Source organism: Poecilia latipinna, unplaced genomic scaffold (genome assembly GCF_001443285.1).
Source record: "Poecilia latipinna isolate Pla-1442-1.1 unplaced genomic scaffold, P_latipinna-1.0 Scaffold814, whole genome shotgun sequence".
Classification (NCBI taxonomy): domain Eukaryota; kingdom Metazoa; phylum Chordata; class Actinopteri; order Cyprinodontiformes; family Poeciliidae; genus Poecilia; species Poecilia latipinna.
The window spans coordinates 25,791-45,306 of NW_015113430.1; the positions used below are offsets into that span (position 1 = coordinate 25,791).

The 19,516-nt window shown below is 38.5% G+C and overlaps 1 protein-coding gene across 2 annotated transcripts in view; it reads right to left on the reverse strand.

Annotated features, from left to right (window-relative positions):
- Positions 1-16,946, reverse strand: part of LOC106956405 (apolipophorins) — a 30,452-nt gene extending 13,506 nt beyond the window's left edge. Inside the window, exons 1-19 of one of the 2 annotated variants that reach the window (XM_015047223.1) lie at positions 16,582-16,946; positions 16,344-16,391; positions 15,398-15,564; positions 15,244-15,314; positions 14,849-15,014; positions 14,331-14,468; positions 13,582-13,759; positions 12,208-12,335; positions 11,775-11,878; positions 10,463-10,628; positions 10,198-10,383; positions 9,933-10,085; positions 8,483-8,627; positions 8,100-8,258; positions 6,747-6,865; positions 6,466-6,657; positions 4,184-4,342; positions 2,885-3,069; positions 2,623-2,805 (exon numbers count right to left, since the gene is read on the reverse strand). In XM_015047223.1, the coding sequence (XP_014902709.1) occupies positions 2,623-2,805; positions 2,885-3,069; positions 4,184-4,342; positions 6,466-6,657; positions 6,747-6,865; positions 8,100-8,258; positions 8,483-8,627; positions 9,933-10,085; positions 10,198-10,383; positions 10,463-10,628; positions 11,775-11,878; positions 12,208-12,335; positions 13,582-13,759; positions 14,331-14,468; positions 14,849-15,014; positions 15,244-15,314; positions 15,398-15,564; positions 16,344-16,391; positions 16,582-16,645 (2,711 nt within the window). In that variant the 5' untranslated portion in view covers positions 16,646-16,946. Of the gene's footprint in view, positions 1-2,622; positions 2,806-2,884; positions 3,070-4,183; positions 4,343-6,465; positions 6,658-6,746; positions 6,866-8,099; positions 8,259-8,482; positions 8,628-9,932; positions 10,086-10,197; positions 10,384-10,462; positions 10,629-11,774; positions 11,879-12,207; positions 12,336-13,581; positions 13,760-14,330; positions 14,469-14,848; positions 15,015-15,243; positions 15,315-15,397; positions 15,565-16,343; positions 16,395-16,581 lie in introns of both variants that reach the window. The other variant, XM_015047222.1, reaches the window with a different exon arrangement.
- Between the last annotated feature and the right edge of the window lie 2,570 nt (positions 16,947-19,516).

Consider the following 19,516-nt stretch of genomic DNA (forward strand, 5'->3'; position numbering starts at 1 on the left):
GGTCTTAAGACCGGTCTTAAGACCAAGACCAACTTCGAGTACCACAACACTGGCAACAGGTCTGTGTTTAACACAGACAGTGAGAAAAAAAAGAATACAAAAGGTTTTGAGTTCTTCAATGTTTTTTTCTGCTTTATTTTTCCTTTTGCTGTTTCGCACTGCACTAAATTAATAGTAGCTACATCTCCAGGTTTCTTTTTCGTAATGGAATCATTCTACCACAGCGGCGTGGCTCTGGATGGCAAGTAAAAGAATTGTCTCTTTGCTCTCCAGAGGGTTGTGTGCATGCACGAAATTCCGGATGTAAACAAAAACATGCAATGGGTCTATACAGAGGTAAACTTGTCATCTGCCATCCTCAGCATACAACTGAGACAACCAGTTCCATGATCCCATAATGGCCTTTACAATGCATTAAAAGGACATTATAGGCCTTTTAATGCAGTTTGTTGTTAGTTTTATTTCTACTCCCAAGGAAGATAGGGAACACTATATTTTTAGATCTATTTCAATTTCCTATTTTGTGTTGTTGGGACTTTCCAGCTGATCAAAGGGAATAACGGACATTCATAGATCATAAAACAAAAAAAATTCTACAAGGAGCTAGAGCATGGGTCCCCAAACTTTTTCCTGCGAGGGCCACATGACTGTTCCCTTTTCTGGTCTTTCGAGAAAGAAACCTTAGAAAAGTTTTGTTGGGGGTGGGGGGAATTGGATTACTGCCGACGACATATTCGCGTTTGTAGATAGATTTTTACCCAGAATGCAAATGGAAAAAAACCGTGAGCGAAACGGTGACTGGTACTGACTAGTATATATTCCATTGAGGGAAACTAAGTTTCATATCTGCTCAAGAGCGCCCCTGGTGGTTGAAGAAAAATCCACATATATATATGAAAAAAAACACTGAATGCTCTCTGGTAGTGTTCAGGGGGCCGGACCAAATGAGGAGGCGGGCCGGATCCAGTATTGTTCAGGGGGCCGGACCAAATGAGGAGGCGGGCCGGATCCGGCCCGCGGGCCGTAGCTTGGGGACCCCTGAGCTAGAGCTTACATGAGACATGTCGGGTCATCAAGCAATATCTTATGAAGAGTGTATGCTGCAAGTCACACTGGTAGTACTGCCCACATCTCTGTGTCCAAGCTAGCATTCCAGATCTATCTTTCAAATCTTTTCTTAATGATGCTTGTGATGCTGCTACCCAACAGATTACTCAATAGAAGAAAGCTGATGCCACAGTAGAGGACCAGATTATCTAATTACAAAGAGACGGTCAGCGTGTTTCATACAACGCCATCTTTTTATTTCTGTTGTTTCATTAAGTGCGTTTTTACAACACAAACAAGCTTGACGCGAGTTGTGACATCTTGACACATCTCCACAGATGGGCCCCCTAGCCAGCAGGGGGCCCCAAATCTGCATGTTCACCTCATCTCAGGAAAGTTCAAATCTCCTGTCTTTATCTAAATCCATCTCATATATTTGTTACATGTTTCACATGCTTGAAAAACAAATGGTACGATTTAAATAAAACAAACTGCAAAGATGACCTGTGACTGTTTTTTGTTCTTTTACCATTATGAGGCCAATATTTGGTCATTAGTGTTTGGTCGTATTATTGGACTACAATGTCATGCATGAGGTGGCATAGCAAGCTGCAGTTAGCAAGAAAAGTAAACTGGACACGTGGCATCTAAAGAAATTTAGTGGCTTGGAAAAACAGAAGGAAAAGTAAACAGAGGAAGAAAAGTGATCAAAGAATTAAGGTGATTATTGGTGATGTGGGCTGGATAAGTGGAGGAGTAACGTCTTATTTTGTTACATTTTTTGTTCAGCTAGCTAGCCTCGCAAAATTATTATTTAGCTGGCTAGACTGAAATGTTTGCTTCATGAATATGTCACATCTGTTGCCATGGGAATGACTCACTAGACTTGTTTATTTAGATTCTAGCAGGGAATTTTTATAAACACTCAGAATCTCTTTTTATTGATGTATAGAGGATTATTGTTTTCCTTTTATTATAACAGTTAAATTCACATCAAAATGTGAAATTTTCTATTTAAATGGTTAGAAATCTCATCAATGTAGTTTGATACACCGGGGGTCTAACTGTATTTAAATGATCCAAACCTAAATTTTCTAAGTGTCTGCCACTGACAGCTTGGTGTCAGATGTCACAGCAGGACTTCAAATGTCTTGTGGGCTCAGTGTTTAAGTGTGTTTGGGCTGTTTTTCTGTCAAAAGGGGGACCAACTCAAAATTAAATGAATAATAATGTGGCACAGTGTTCAGTTTGTCAAGGAAGCATTTTGGTCATAGTTTTAATCAATTTACTTCTTTTTCCAGAATGAAAACAAGATCAACACTAAATGACAAAACTGAATTTCTGCCATGCGTTTTGAAGAAACCAGACAGCAGTGGAGAGAAATCATCCAATCAGATGTCGTTTTTTTTGGGGGGGTGGGGGGGATGAGACAAGTTGGATAAATAAACACTTAGACTTACATGTACATCTTAAGAGTTGTTTATTTTTTTAACTTTATTGACAAAAGCAAACCCAAATAAAGTTGGCTCAAATAAGAAAAGCTAGCCTACAGCAGCATTAAACGCCAACGCTTACCTGAGAGAGATAACGTCCATGAAGTCCTGTGGTGTGTTCAGGGTGACTCGGACTTCCCGGCCGTCTTGCAGCTGGAAGCTCCCATCCAGGCTGGGGGAGCTCCTGAGCTCGGCAAGCCATTCAACCGCGGCCTGACCTGGAGCACCGTCCACCCCCATCCTGGCTGACAAGCCCACATAAGCACTGGGAACAAAGACACCAGTTACACTCTGCTGATAGACTAACCATGTGGCCGCTGTTAAGACTGTAAACTCGGCACTACTTGGGACGGACGTATCCATTCAGGGAGAAGTGAGAAGTGTCCCTGTAGTTAACTCTGCCTTTCAGGTGCAGTGAAAGGAGAGAGGTCATATTGATGCCCAGGTTGATGGGGACGCCAGACAGGGAGGGCAATCGCAGTTCCTCAGCCATCAGCACACCCCTGTGGCTCAGATGAACCTCATGACCCTGCAGGACAAAGCAGAAGGAAGGAAAAACGGTGGGGGTGATGGGCTGCAAACAGACCTCGGAGTATCAGTATCAGTCCTCTTCGACTGAAATGGTTTTACTGACAATTCAATCAGCTTGTGGGCACTGCAGCCATTGGTCAACTGAGTTTACAGAGAATTTAGTTGAGTAAAGTCAGAAGTAAAAGAGGAAAGAATTTTCAGAATCACTTTGTATCTTTGTTTACTTCAAACCTGTCCTCTATGGCAAGGGTCTCCATAAGTTATAATCTAAAGAGCCGTTTTTTTTCCTCCAACTCCAGTTAAATAAAACTCGATTAGAGTCATAAATATTACATAACATGGAAAAAAAAGGCAATGTATAATACAAAAAAAAAAAAAATAGAGTATAGGAATTTTCAAATGAACCACAAAAATATTTCTATTTATAAGTTTTAAATTAAGGAAGAACATAAAACTTTTGCTAAAAGAGGATGGCTGTGTTTTTCTTTGACAGGATGCAAATATGAGTTGGAAATGATGCAGAAAAAGCAGATTTGCTAAAATAATGGCAAGAAAAATAGATGTAAACAAATATTACTGGTACTGTCATTTTTTGTGCAAAAGCTGCTAAAAACACCTTTTGTAATACATATAAAAAAATAGAAAAAAATAAATAAATAAAAATAAACAATAGTTTGTTGTTTATCATGTTTAGCCAAATATTTTAGGAGCCATTACAGAAGGTCCAGTTACTCTGTAGAGGCAAGTAATAATATGAATTTATATATTTACAGTAAACAGACAAATATTGAGTTTTGTTATTTGAAAATATACCAATTAAGTTTGAACAGTCAACAATCATAATTAGGATATGCAATTTATGCAAAGATAATGTCTCACTAGTTACTATGTGTTAAATCTTAATGGGTTGCATCTTCTTCCAGCTGTTTCCATCCCATTGTTATTAGCATTAACACAATGATCGGCCTTTGTAGAAGAGCTTACGTTTGTATTGGTATTAGGTTTTTGTTTTTATTTACTTTTTATCTCCATTTCATCTGGAAAAAAATAAGATTTTTGATGAAAGCTATAACAAAAAGTGTTAATTTTCATCCCTATAAGCTGGATGTTACCTTGAGCAGTTTGACAGCCAGCCCAGCCAGGCTGAGGGAACCCTGATGGATTTGGTCAGAGACGTCGTCACATGTGAACACACTGAGCTCGTTCCCGAAGATCTGCACAGAAACCCGACACCTCGGCTTTTCCTCGTCTGCTTTCCTTCTTCCAAACAACTGCAAAGACATTTAAAAAACAAACAAACACAAATGCATCAAAAACATGCAGAAATTTTTATAAATCTCTTAATTAGAAATGATCAATACTTTTATTGGAAGTTGACTAAATTTGGAATGTGAATATGATCTGCTTGTAAGTCCATTGTAAGACTCAGACATAAATTTACAACCCCACAAATGTCAAGAGTGTGTCCATGTTGCTCTGCAATGAACTGGCAACCTGTCCAGGATGAACCACACCTCTCTCCCAGTGACCACTGGAGATGAAAACCAATACCCCCGACCCAACCCGACCCGACGAGGATGACTGGGTATAGACAATGGATGGCTGGATATTTCTTTAGCTCATTGTTAAACTCTTCTTAATTTCTAAATAGAATACTGAATTAAAACATATACAGAATGTGTCCGTTAAAACAAACTGCTAAAGGAATTTTTGCCTCTGGCTGTCTGGGCACCGCTGGTCGGCCAAACCCGTCATCTTGGCGGATAAATTAACTCCAGACTCCAACAGGGGGTCTCCCATGACCGGCTCCCTTCAGGTCTTTCCACCATGTTTCTGCTGGATTGAGGTCAGGATGTTGGTCTTTGACTTGACCATTCCACAACATTAACTTTATTCTTCTCCGGCCATTCTTTGGTTGAATGACTTGTAATGCTTAGGGCCATTGTTTTGCTGCCTGACCCATTTTCTCTCGAGGAGAACGTCAGACAGATGTCCTGACAGTTTCTCTTTACCATTCGCTGGCGTGATGCAAAATGTATCATTCCTTTACAACCATGAATATCCTGCAGCAAAACAGGCCTGTGATGCTGGCACCACAATATTTACACTACGTGATTAGGAGAATGGAGATATTTTTATTCTTTTTTAAGGACAACTCCTTGTTATTTTAACAAAAATATACATCAGTTGGTTTCATCTGTTCTCAAAGCAGCTTTTTATCTGAGAGAGCAGCATCTCATGCAACCTGTCATCCACACAAATCTTGTTATTGTTTTACAAAGAGTGGAGGGAATGTGTGATATAACCCTTAAGGCAGATTGAGGATGGTGGGTATGACTGTTAGACGTTTTGTTGTTTTTCTTTGTTTTGTTTCAGCCACATTGGAGGTTTTCATGAATGGCCTATTTAAAGGCGTTTTGCACAGCTGGTTGACAGGGGAGATTCAAGGATTTCTCAAACATGCATGAAAGAATCAAAGTGGGATTTGAGATATGTTTTTGATTAGGGAGTAACATTATAACATGATGTAAAGCTAAAAAAAAAAAAGTCAATTTTTCGTAATACTGACTTTTTAAGGTCAAGCCAAATTGGATCCAAACTTTTAGCAGGCCTCTAAAAGACATTATTTACTTTCTTACTTTAAGTTCATGAGATTTTTGTCAGACATTTTCTTCATGATTTTCTTTATTTTATTTTTAGTCAGCAGTGCTTCCAGTCTCTTTTATTATTGTTGAGTTATGAACGTTGACCTTAACTGTGACGAGGGACGATTGTAATGCTTTAGATGTCCCGGGTTCTCTTGTTTTCTCTGGCTGAATCCATGATGCCTACTTTTGGAAGATCGACCTCTCCATGGGAGGTTCTTCACTGTTCCATGTTTTCTCCATTTATAGATAATAGATTGCACTTCATTTGCTGGAGACCCGAAGTCTTATCAATGCTTTTTAACCTTCTCCAGACAGACAGATGTTGATGACTTTGTTTCTTTTCTGTTTTAGAATTTCTTTACACTGGGCCCTGATCTCCTAGCCTACTTCATGTTGTCAGATGGGTTCTATTTGAGTGATTTCTTTGCACTAAAGGTCTGGCACTAGTCAGGACTGGGTGTACCCTTTGAGACTGGACCAAAAACTTTTTCTTTTTTTTTTTTTTATTTCAATTTCTTTTTAATTTTTTCCATATAGAGTCAGGTCGGTTTTGATAGCTTTTTCCATTTAGAAATGAAATCATCACAAAACTCAGGTTGTTGTTGTCAGATGTTATGAGTAGCTGAATAGTTTGGGACACCAGGTGGATCTGTTGCAGTAGGGATTTGGTGCTGCTTTAAAAGCTTCCTCGGCTCCCTGCAGAGTCTGCTATCTAAATGTCAGAACTTATCAGCTCTGTTTCCTACCATAGCCCTGGCCTGGCTCAGATAACCCTCGGTGTCGGACAAACACGTTTCTTTCTCTCTTCTGTTTCCGTCATCTGCTCTTCTTCTCCTCCTCGTCTCTTGTTTTCCACTTTTAGCAGTTGGCTCGCCCTCCGTCTTCTGACCAAAGACGCTCCTCAGAAGTGGCTCAAAGTTCTCCATATGTAAGTCCACCTGAAGGAAGAAAGAAAATGTGGCCCACTCAATATCGCGTTTACTTTATCGCTATGGATTATTAATAATATGCTGCTTGTGAAACTCGCCTCCAGAAGGTTGTGCGCTCTGCCATGCAGATACATCGTCAGGTTGGCTGAGATCGATCTGGGCAGAAAGGACTTCGGAGAGAAAATCAGGGATGTTTCTAGATTCTTTATTCCAAAGCCTGAAATGGAGAAGAAACAGGCATTACACCATTAATAGCACATGCTAATTTTTAAGACTTTTTCTTTTTTCTAAACTATTTCTTAGTATCACAAAATATACAATGACCATGCTAAGAGTAAGAATTCAGAAAAGCTTTATACCTTATTTAAAGCAGGAAAGTCATTTTTAAACATTGTTTTCTGACTAAGAGCCTTTTGTTAAAAGGAAAAGTCCAATCCTATACACTGAGAAATCAGACAAATGCTAAATGGTTTAAACAGAAACGTTAACGGAAACCTTCCAATATGGATGTGAGGTCCTGAGAAGTATAGAAAAGAATAGAGTAAGCACTCTTACTTCCTCAAAAATTCTTCTACACAGGAAAAGTGAGCTGGTTTGTGAAACTTAGCGAGGGCAGATTTTTCTCTTTAGTTACCAAAAGTCTTGTTAAAACACTTTCCACCCCTTTAATTTGAAACAACTGCATCTCTGCACAACCTGGGGGTTCATTGAGAATATCCACTTCAATGGAAGAAGCAACCCAAGGATGAGGGAAAAGGACGAAACATTTCATGCCATGTAGTGGCATCAGCGTTGGTTGTAGCAAAAAGTTCCTCCATTTAGAAAATGTGTTATTTCACCAAACTTTTTACTTTTGTGCCTCAGATGTCAGCATCATCTGCTGACATTCATGGAAAGTATATGAAGATTTTTTCTCTATAACAAGGTTTCATAATGAACTCACAATATGTGGAAAGTGAGACTTTAAACTACTTCCATTCACTACAGCAACGTTTTATAAAACTTCTCCATGAGATAAGAGTTAGGCTGCATAATATATCACGAACATATCATCATCATGTTCATGTGTGCAATATTTACATTGCAATGACTGTTGGCTAATATATCCCCAAGTATTATTAGCCAGAATTTTACATGCTAATATAGCATTTAGCTAATAGGACCAGAGGCTGCTGTCACTTATGAGATTGCCCAAAATACTGAAGGTCACTGATGGTAGGGTTAACTTAACCCTCACTGCAACATTTGCCAGTTCAGATTTTTGATGAGAAATTAGAGAAAAGGAGGAGTTTTTGTACGCGGTGTCTCTCTTTTGCAACTCTTCTGTGTTTTTCTTAACGTCACACTTGGAAAAGAGTTACAAGCCAAACACAAGCAACCAAAAGAGACCGTTGTAAAAACAATGATGCTAAGATTAGCATCCACAATAAATATGTTCTCCCTCTTTTTACCTGAAACAAAAGTATGATCTGAATAGGAGGAATATTTCCAAAACTCTGCCTCAAAATCTCTGCTTATAATGTCATCAGGCAGAAGCTGAATTAATGTCTGCTTCACGGGGTCCTCACTCCGCAGGATATTAGTGAGATGACTCCACACAAAGGACCCCACTGGAAAGACAAAAGAAGAAAGGGAAATTATTTCCAAAAAAATATAACGCAAAAAAGGTCCAAGGAGATAGTCTTGCCTGTACAGTCCTACTAAAAACTAATCTGAATAAATTCTCAACTTAAAACAAGTATTTATGATATGTTTAAAGACAATATTAAACTCCGAATTGTTATTTAGACTTGTGCTACATATTCTGGGTGTCTTGTCCAAGCACAGATCGGACCTTGGCTGGAGGTCTCGTTCTTCAGTGTTGTCTTCACCACTTCAAACACTTCCTGGTCGGGGCAGAGCATGAGCTGCTGGTATGCAGCGATCCTGACCTCAAGATCCTCCCGGGAACATCTGTACAGCTGCAACAGCACTGACCGCTGAGAGAAGGAAACCGCTTTCAGTAACTGATTACGATCTGACCACTTCACCTCAACCCAGAGCGCATAGCAAAGCAATTATCACTACATTTAAACATGCCTTAATGGGGATTTGAGTTTGTTCTGTTCTAACTTAGACTATTAAGCCATTGAATACATAATTAATCTAATTGGGGCAAAAACTATATTTTAAAGTGTTTGCTAGTTTTTACATCTTGGTTCTGACTTGACTATGGTTTTAGTCAGTGGTGGACAAAGTATTCAACTCTAGTACATGAGTAAAAGTATTGACAGTCATGGTTAAATGTTACTCAACTACAAGTAAAAGCGTACTCAACTTAAAGTACTTACTTTTGAAAATATCTAAGTATTCAAAAGCATAATTCGTATATTCCAATAGCAGTACATTGCTAGGATTGTTTTCATAATGTTTTTACAGAACCTTTTAACTGGCTGAAACCACCTCATGATGTATTGACATGTTGAACCACTGTTACAAACGTCTACACCACTTAAACAAACTTCAGGAAAAATAAATATTTAAAACGTCTCTCCAAAAGGATAAAAACAGGAGAAGCTATGTTTTCCCAACAGACAGCAACATTGGTAACTATAAATAATGCCATACTAAACAGAGAAGCTTACAAACATAAAACACCGAGCTAAAATGAGGTCATCTAGCCCACCTAATTCCAAATATCAGCTGTGAGCGCGACTGTGATTGGTTCCCCATCTTGTGAAGAGCATAGCGTGTGGCCAATTGAATTTCAGTAAATAAAAAAAGCAACAGCATACTACAAAACTATGCGGAGCCAAAAGGAAGTAAGACGGCGTATTACTTTAAAAAGGAGTAAATATCCGGAGGGGGATTAATTTTTTTTTTAAACTCAGACATTTTCTACAAAAGAAACTTTGACATTTCAAAAACATCTGGAAATGTCTGAGTTTGAAAAGTCAAAAGTTTTATAGAAAAGAATCACATTTTGAGATTGATCTTTTTATAGAAGGAATTTTCTGTATTTCAAAAGTCAAAACTGTTCAAATTTTGAAAATAAGAAATGTCCTAGTTTTTCTAGAAAATTTCAGAAATTAATTTAAAAATTTCTGAGTTTTTGTCAGAAATGTACTTTTCCTTTTCTTTTTTTTTCTAGTAGCTTTTATATGTTGTTGTATTTTTGAAATATAGTGGTGTTGAAGTCATAAGTTTCCCAAGAAAATAAATACTCAAATAAAGTAAAGATACTCAAAAAATCCTAGTAAATGTACTCCATTACTGTCCACCACTGGTTTTAAGAATCAACTCACGTCAGCTGAGCATGGAAAGCGTCTGAAAGCTTGGACTGCGGCGACTTTGAGCTCCAGCTCAGTTTGGTGGCCCAGCAGGCAGCGACTCAACAGAGGAATAAAGGATGCTGCATTCACACCACTGTTTCCAACGGATTTCAATGCATAAATAAGCTGGAAGACACACAGTTATATCTGCAAGTGGGCAGTCAAATATTTCACAATCCATTTCAAAAACATGGTTTGTGCATTAAAGGGCACTGACTTCAGCTTGAAGACGTCGTACCTCTCTGATTTGACGAGGTTCCTTTTCCCCACACCCTGCATTCAGGGTTTCCTGAATTGTCTGCATGAAAAACTGAACCTGAGGTGTTTCACCGCAGGAAGCTTGAAACCTTTGGCACATCTGATAGATGAGAGATGATCCAGCCAGCATCGCTTTGGCCCGTAGCTCTTGACGCACCAAAAAACCCTTAAAAAGAATCAACATCTCAGTTTTTAAGTGAAATATTGCATGGATGAACTCAGCGGTTGCTGTGAAAAGGTCCTACGTTGATGGAGCCAATGATCTGAGGTGATGGGTGTGGGATGAGGGCTAAGGTGGTCAGGAAAGAGTTAACCTGCCCTTCCTCCAGTTCATTATTCAGCACCAGCTCAGTCAGCAGCAGAATGCAGTTTTCAGATCCACATGCTGGCAATGCCTCCAGTAGTGGTTGCCTGTCAACAATAGCTAACATCAGTATCCATCTGTATGACCTTTAACCTCTGAAGTAAGAAAATCTGTTTTGAACCAATGAGCTTCAAACAGCTGTGTTTCCATTAACCAGAAAACTGTGCAAATTGAAATTTCAAACATGCCAATTAAAAAGAAAAAAAAAATCACATTTTTGGATAAAACAGGTTGTTTTTCGGTTATACCAAAGTAGATGTGTTTCACAGAACTGCAATGGGAAAACTTTTTTTTCGCATCACAGGAGTCACGTGATCAACAGCTGGATTGGCGGAAATGACAAAGAAGACAACAGGAAGTAGATGGAAGATGATAGTTTGTTTTTTTCTGGCTCCACCAGAGCTCACAGCATCACAAAAAAGTTGTGTGTCATTGGAACGTGTTGAATCCATAACTCTTCTGTAAAATTGTCGACTACAATTTCCCCAAAATGCCAGATATGTAGCCACTACCAAATATAAGGGGCTACATACAAACATACGTGATCCTGAATTATAAATATTGTTTACATCCGTCGCTGCCAATATTCTTAATGATTTTTTGCAGGAACAAACTTATTCACATGTGATTTTTATTTCATTTCTTATTTAATGGAAACGCCGCAACTGCAAAGTTGTGTTTTTTCAACATTAGTAGAACATAGACAAAGATTTGTGCACATTTGTAATGCACACAGCTAATACTGTTAATTATATTTTTAAAGGACAAAAACACAGAAATTAATAAGTTATGAAATCTGTCATATGTGATTAAAGAAGTAAGTATGAGCAGATTGTTCTGATGCTTTCCATTCGCCCAAAGAGTCTCAAGTTGTTCTGGTGTTTGTAACGACAGCAGAACAACCTGATTATGTTTCACCTGAGTTTCCCATGACCAGCTTTACTGGATGTGAGATCACAGTTTATAAGATATATGAGTTGATACAATAAACACATCACAATTTGACACTCTATTTTATATGCCATAGATGGACGCCATAGATGGACTGAACTAGCTGATATTTATTTGCATTGACAATATGGCTTCCTAATCACTGGTAGAGTTCAGCAGATGTCTCATTTTTGACACTGAAACGATTGTCAACTAAAGCACTGATCAAGATACACGAATATAGCCGTTATGGACCAACTGACCAGTCATTTCTGCACTTGAAAGAAGATTCTTGCCAAAGTGTTTTGAGTTGAGGAAGAGTCATGTCTTTGAGCTGGAACACCAGCTCCAGGAAGTCCTGGGAAATCTAGAAGAAGATTAGACACATTGTTAAATTTATGTTGTTTCCATCACATGATTGATGTTACTTTATAAGCATTTGTTCCGAAAACATAAAACATTCCTTACGAATATACAGTCAGAAAGACTGTCAGACTGAGTATGATTACCTTCCCAGGAGACTCTGGGATCCCAGGGGGGGAACCATGACACACAAATACAAACATGCACTCAGTGATCTGGCAGAGTGTTAGCAATGTTGCTTTATTCATCTTCACTGCTAAATAAAAACAGTGAAGTGAAGAACAGAATAAAAACAGAAGAAGTGAAGGTGGGTGAAAACAGACTGTAGGTTACCAGCTGTGGATCTGAGGCAACGCTGCATAGCAACGCGATGGTCCGACCAACTTCCTGGAGACTTGTCGGCCTTGAAGGGCCTTCATCTTCAAACCGCAGGTCAGTGAACACACCAGGACTCAGGGACTCTGATGGAGCAAAAGAATATGTGGATCTGACTGCATGTCTGTCAGGAAGTACTGCGACTAAGGCAGGTTGTGTCCAAAGTGCGGCTCGGGGGCTGTTTGTGACACTTGGACTGATTTGGGCTGCCCCCAGCTGCAGTTAAAGAACCATACAAATTTGGCCCCGTCCAGTAGAGGTGGGTAATGGAGACAGAAGCTCTTCATTTTCAACCAGGGTTCAAATTATTATTGACAGATTTTTTTTTTACAATGGAGAATGTTAAAGGGGCAGTGTTATGTGCTTTCCAGGCACATACTGCCAATTTATAGCACAATCAAGTAATATTCACTTGTTATAAAAGGCCGTATATAAATCAAACATGACTTATAAGAAATTTGACATTTTTCATTTAATGGCTACAAGTTGAACCTCTGTCTCTTTAAAAAAAAACCCTGCTTTTTCTGAAATACCACCTTCAGGAAGCCACTACAACATCTCTCCTCTATTGACCTGTTTTTACCAGTGTTTCACTGAGAAGTAGCTCCTATGATGAACTCAACAGACGTGCAGTTCCACCAGATGTTTGCTAATTACTGCAGGCTAGTCTGAAGGAACTCTGTGAAGAGAGATGCTGTGTGAGGTGAAAGCTTGGAAGCTCACAAACGCAGCTAAGAAAAGGAGCTTCTTCCTCGAAGGCAGAGCTAGGTCCACCCAGGCGTTTTGCACAGCTGAATGGTTGCCATGGAGATGAAAGGATTTCTCAAACATGCATGAAAGAATCAAAACAACTCTCCAGGTATGTTTTTGATGAGGAAATAACATTACAACATTGTGTAAAGTCGATTAGACATAACACTGCCACTTTATGTACAACACAAAGTATTCGTCTTTTTGCAACCTCTATGAGAAGTAGAATCACGTCTATCCAGAAGACTTTTAATAAAATGTGAACGTTGGTTGCAGCAAACTTTGAAAGAAAGTGACCCAAATTCTGTTCTTGTAATTGAGAATTTATTTGGTTAATTGAATCCAAAGGAATTTGAAAATTAGATGTTTGTCTCTTAATACAGCAAATATGCAAAACTTACTTTTCAAGTTTTAGATCAACAATGATTAACACCCATTTCCTACAAAAACATTGGACTGATTTTAATTTTGTTTTTATTCCTTTTAGCCCATGAGCAAATGTGACTTAATGACTTTGGCTCCTGTGACAAAAAGTTTGGACAGCCCTGTACTAAGGAGTGGAAGTAGAATCGTCATGCTGACCTGCTCCGGTAGATGCTCCCGGCTGGGTTTTGAGCAGGAGCAACGTGGAAACACTCTTTGTCTTTACAGGCCCCAACGGCGTCAAGGAAGCTGCCAATGTTACAACCTCAGTACAGTTAACTTCTTCCACCATCAACTGGCCAGGCCGCTGGACACAGTGCAGCTCCATCCGCACCATCTAGACCAAGGAAGTCACATGACATATTCCATTATAGACATCTGAAGTGATAATGAATCTTTCATCTTTGGAGTTGTCATAAAGTTAAGTGTTTTTCTACATCCTGAGTCCAAATGGCAAAAATAAAATTACTTGTTGAAATTAGTTTAGTACGACGATGTTTTAACGTCGTTATAGATGGAAAAAAAAGGGGTAAGTTTCCATAAAAAGAATCTCAAAGATTATTTGGAAAAAACTTCAGAAATTTAACATTTTAAACTTTTGAAAATCAGAAGCTTCTACATTTTTTTCTCATCGATTTCCAAGACTAATCTCAAAATTTCTGAGTATCTTCTAGCAAATTTTCAACTTTTTAGACTCAAGAATTTCCACATTTTTTTTCAACAAAACTTCTGAGATTAATCTTAAACTGAATTTTTTGTAGCAATATTTCGACTTTTCAAACTCAGAAATTTCCACATTGTTTCTAGATTGATCTCAAACGTTGAGTTTTTTGGCAAATATTCAATCCTTTTTTTTCTATCTCCAAAGGCCCTAACACATTGTCGTGCTTTAGGACAGAGGAACTCACCGTGTCTTCAGTCAGAGTGACTGAATGAGGCCACAGGCGGTCCAGCCTGGACTGTTGGCACTGCCTCAGATCTCTGCTCTTCAGCAGTGATGGTCCTCGCCTCTCGTATCTGCTGGTGCATGTTCCATGAACATCAGTCTGAGGAAAAACATCGGCGCAAGTCCTTTAAATGAACAGCGCAACAGAAGTAAGTCCTTAATATAGATGAAAAAGGATTAGTTCCACTGGCAGATAATTTCACAAAAGACATGCTTCCCATTTCATAACTGAAACTATCTGCCAATGGAGCTAGAACCTTTTCATATTAAGAAGTTATTGACTTAAGACAAGCTTCTATATCTTGCTAAAAAGCTTCTTCTAAGTAACTTTCAAGTGTAATAAGATATTTGTACTGGAAACTAGACAAAAAATATTTTAGTAGTTTGCGTTCAAAAGGTATTTGTCAAATTCCAGTGAACTGTGGCGAAGTTTGTGAAAACGTGAATCAGTTCAGACTCATGTCGTCTCCATCCCCTCACCTCTGTCTCTTCTCTGAATTTGGCGACCATGGGGGAGGTCTGGAGCATGCTCAGTAGAGCCCGTTTAATGTTGAGAGCCCACACCTGCTCCCCCTCCTGGAGGCAGAGGGCTGTGACCTTTCCCCCCTGGAGGGAGAACTTGAGGCGCGTTCTCTCCAGTGACTCCCTGGGAAACAAAAACACCAGATGAGCCCATCTTCCTCCTCCTCCTCCTCCTCAGCCTCCTCCCAAGACAAGAGAACAAATAGAAGAGGCACATCTGAACCGAGTATCCCTATAATAGGAGTCATAGCTGAAGCATTCCAAAGGGGTATAAGGTTGCAGCAAACAGAGCGCAGACACAACTATGAGTTAAAATAATAAAAATTTTCAAAGAAAGCTTTAAAGGGTGTTACCTCAAAGTTTTTAGATGCAGGACAGAGTGTTCCCTCTGAGAGGACAGACGCTTTATCTGGGAATTTCTTATCTGTTGGACAGGCAGACACTTGAAACCACAACACAACATGCTTTTAGATAGTCGGCTCAGAACGGCTATGAACGAGAGCAGACCTGCATGGTTAGGTGGCAGTCGGAGACCGCCTCGATGTCCACCACGCAGTCCAGGGCCAGCCCGCTCCGGCCTCCGCCCGAGCCATGGAGGGTGGTGCTGATGGCCGCGCTGTACCTGTAGGTGTATCTCACCCCTTTCTGAGCGGAGAAGTCAGTGCTCTGAGACCCTACGGGTGTAGAATTAAAAAACACAATTAAAATTTAAAATTAAATGCTAACTTTCTGCTTTTGAAAAAAAAAAAGACCTTTTTTTTTTTTACATTACTGGTGTGTTTGCATGTAGGACTGGAGCTAACAATTATTTTACTTATCAATTCTTCTGACGATTAATCGCATAAAAATTTGACACATTCTGCACTTTTCATTTCATCGTTTAAACTTATTTTATGCAATATGAGAAATACAAGAGAGTGCAAATAAACAAAGTTCAATTCATTTTTCAAACATGAAAGTAAACATTTTGTTCACGTGCTTCTAACATCAACATGTGAAAAGCTTAGGCCTCTCTGCTCAGTTTAACATCAATAATGTCATCAGTACAGTGAGGTGCTGCTCTAGTAACTACCTTTTGGATTAACTGATTAATAATTGGATAGCAAAAGGTGCTAAACTGTAGGTTTCTTTATTTTTTTTTTACAATTTTGAGCCAGGCATAGCAAAATCTTTGCCGCTTGAGGAGTTTTGGGTAAAATATTTTTACATACAAAAAGATTTTTATCTTCATTGCAAAATGTATATGTATTTTGTTCCATTTTAGCTCAATTACAGTGTTGCTCTTTCAGCAAATGCCCTTCTTTACAGTCTCTATGCTCCACTTAACGATTAATTTATCACTAAATTAGTTGATGATTATTTCAATTATCAATTATTCCCATTTTTTAGCTCTATTTGCATGCAACAATTTTAAACAGCTTTGTTCTGTGCAAAAAAAAAAAAAAAATCTCACCAAGACAACTTGTGTCACAGATGTTTGGTTCCACCAGAAGACATTCACCTACTAAGCATAAGGTTCAGAAGAAAAACAAAAACAAAAGAACAACTCAACTTTAGGGTAAACAGTTGTGATGATAAACGCTCTTACATCTCATGTCATCATCTCATGCCTTTAAAAAGATTAGATTAAATTGTAAATCCAAATTTCTCCACAAACATTAACATGAAATAAAAAAAATCTCAACTCTTACCATGAAGAAGTAGAAAAACCAAAATAACATGTGGATAAGCAAGCAGCAACACGGACACGGCCATAGCAACCCAGAGTCAGCGCAGGTCCGGCAGCCTCGGCAACCCCAACATGTACATGAGGGATGAAAGCCAAGCTCTGTTCGCTTAACTCAATGACCGGGCTTGTATGTGGACTTCCACTGTGACCCATCCTGCTCACAGCGGCCAATCAGGACGCAGATTCCGAGCTAAAAGCTACAAACACTCAACGGGCCAATCATTGTCGAGGCCTCGAGACTCAAAACACATGAAGATGTGTGGCCAAATTGGACACATGAGGCACATATGTAGAGAAAATGAAGGTTTACTATATGGAACACACATCTGCTTGTAAAAATACTTGTATTCAGTGACTTTTCCACATTTTGACATGTTTCAACCACAGAACTTTAATGTATTTTATTAGAATTTTATGTGAAAATGGTAGATAATTGGGAAGAGGAAGGAAAATGAGACATTTCTAAATTTGTAGCAAGCATTTACTCCACTTTACACAGAAATACTAAATAAATTCCAGTCTAACCAATTGTTTTCAAGTTTCATAGTTAGCAAATCGATTCTAAATGTGTGGAATTACACTCAGTAAATCCAGCTCTTCTGTTTCTGGCCTCGCAGGTTTTGTTAGAGAACATTGGAGAACAAACAGCATGTAGTCCAAACAACACGGCAGACCGGAGGAAGATGGAGAGAAGTTTCAATCAGAAATAAATAACATCCCATAAATCTCTGTTACATCAATCCTGATGGAAAACTTGATGAAAGAGTGACCCGAATCCTGTTTTTTGTTGATAAAAATAGATGAAAAATTATTTTCTTGGCCAAGAAAATAGAAAACAGTCGACCTCAAAAATATCTATTTATTTGAGATTTTTTTTAACAAGGCAAAACCTTGCTTGTGTTTTGATCTACAGTAATTTACACATCCATTTCCTACAAATCTCTATAACTACCTTATTATTTGAATCAATATATTGCATGATAAGTCTGTTTTTGGAAGAAAAAAAAATCATAACAAAAGTTGTTTTGTTACTTTTTTAGTTTTCAAAATTCTCATGTTTCTTGGCCTCCGATCACTTTTGACTTGATAAATTTGACCCATGTCACAAAAAGCTTGTACCCCCTGCTGTACGTCTAATGTAGATATATTTACATAGGAAGTGTTGGATAAGGTAACAGGAACACTTTGTAACAACTAGATATTATATTTGATCAGCAGGCTGTTGATCCTTTAATTAGCAAACAAATAGTACATTTAGATTTGATATGTATCTTTTCATGTTTGTATGCAACAAGAATAGGAAAAAAGACTAAGCTAGCGGTTGTGCATCGTTCATTAGCAATTAACTAACAAAGATGCACAACAGCATCGTTTGTTAGCATTAAGCTAAGTAAAGATTTTATTTCACAAGACACTAACCCTGCCATTTTCTTCTTCAGACACTTTGTTGTAGATTGTTGGGTCATTATGTTGTATGACCTGATTTGTACCAATCCTTCACTGTGGGGCAGATGGTCTCATATTTGACTGGACCAGGGCAGGTTACCGGGCAACCAGCTCTTAAAGTGATCATTTCAAAACCTCCAAGTTTTCCCAGCTCATCATTTCTTTGGTCTGACTTCCTTTTGGGACGCAAGGCAAAGTGTGGAAATGTCCTGCTGTTTGGAGCATAAAGCAATTAAGCTCTGCCCCTCCCCCACAGGTTGCTGCACACTCCAAGTCAGCTACAGTTAATTTTTTTAAGATTTTCAACCGATAAGGTGAGAAGCACATTTCTCACCTTACCTTATACATATTTAGCTTCCAAGCACCACAACTCAAGAACAAACTTCCAGAAAACTGCAAAACAGTTGAAACACTGCTTCATTTAAATCAAGGCTAAACCCCCACCTGTGCAGAGATGCTTTCTACTGCTTTTCACTGACCAACATGTTTTATGTGTATTGATGATTTTGATGATCGCAGTCATCAAAATGTAATGTTTGTTACTGGTTCCTAAATTGGTATTATGTGCTTATTTTTTATTTTTGTGTTTTTATCATGCAAAGCACTTTGAACTGCCTTGTTACTGAAATGTGCGATGCAAATAAACCTGATGGGCTTAACTGACTGAAGGTTGTTTCTGACATGAGACAAAACCAAGTATTGGGGAAAAAAGACTTTTATTTACATTTTATTAAAAGAAAATTGAATGTCAAAAATTATTTAAAAATTCATTCATTTTTTAAGATTTTGATTCAATCAAGGGCAGAGATTGCTTGAAACACAACACAATATATATTTTTGAAAAATAATGTTTATTTTAGATTTTTATGTACATTTTGTAAAAAAAAAAAAAAAAAGAACAGCATGTCAAAAATTATTTAATTGCTTCTTAATAACCAGTGGACTAATCATTAATGCAGCAAAACACTCCTTTTATGGGTGATTTATCTTGGCTAAATCCAGGCACGTGCAAAGGGGGGGAGGAGGGTGCTTGAGCACCTGCCCCTTTTGCTCCTTGCCCCCAAGTGCCCTTTTGGTCAATTTTTTTTTCTTTTTTTTTTTTTTGGTATTATTATTTTCTAAGCCCTCTTCTGACACATAACATGTACTAAAATTATTATTATTATTATTTTTTGTACAGTATAATAAGCCCCCCACCCGGTCACCTTGTTACCTTTGACCTTTTGCCCGTGACGCATGGCGCAGTTGCCTTTCGCACATTGAGGTACGGCAGCTAACTGGAGCTCAACGTAGCGAACGTTCCAGATTACAGATCAGTTTTTGAATTAAAAAAAACGTTTTGGTTGAATAAAGTGGAGTAGACTTGCTACTTGTCAGATGACGGAAAGCGTTGAAGTATCGTTTCTGCTTCATCACGGAGTAGCGGTTTAAGCACAGAGGTAATGAAACAG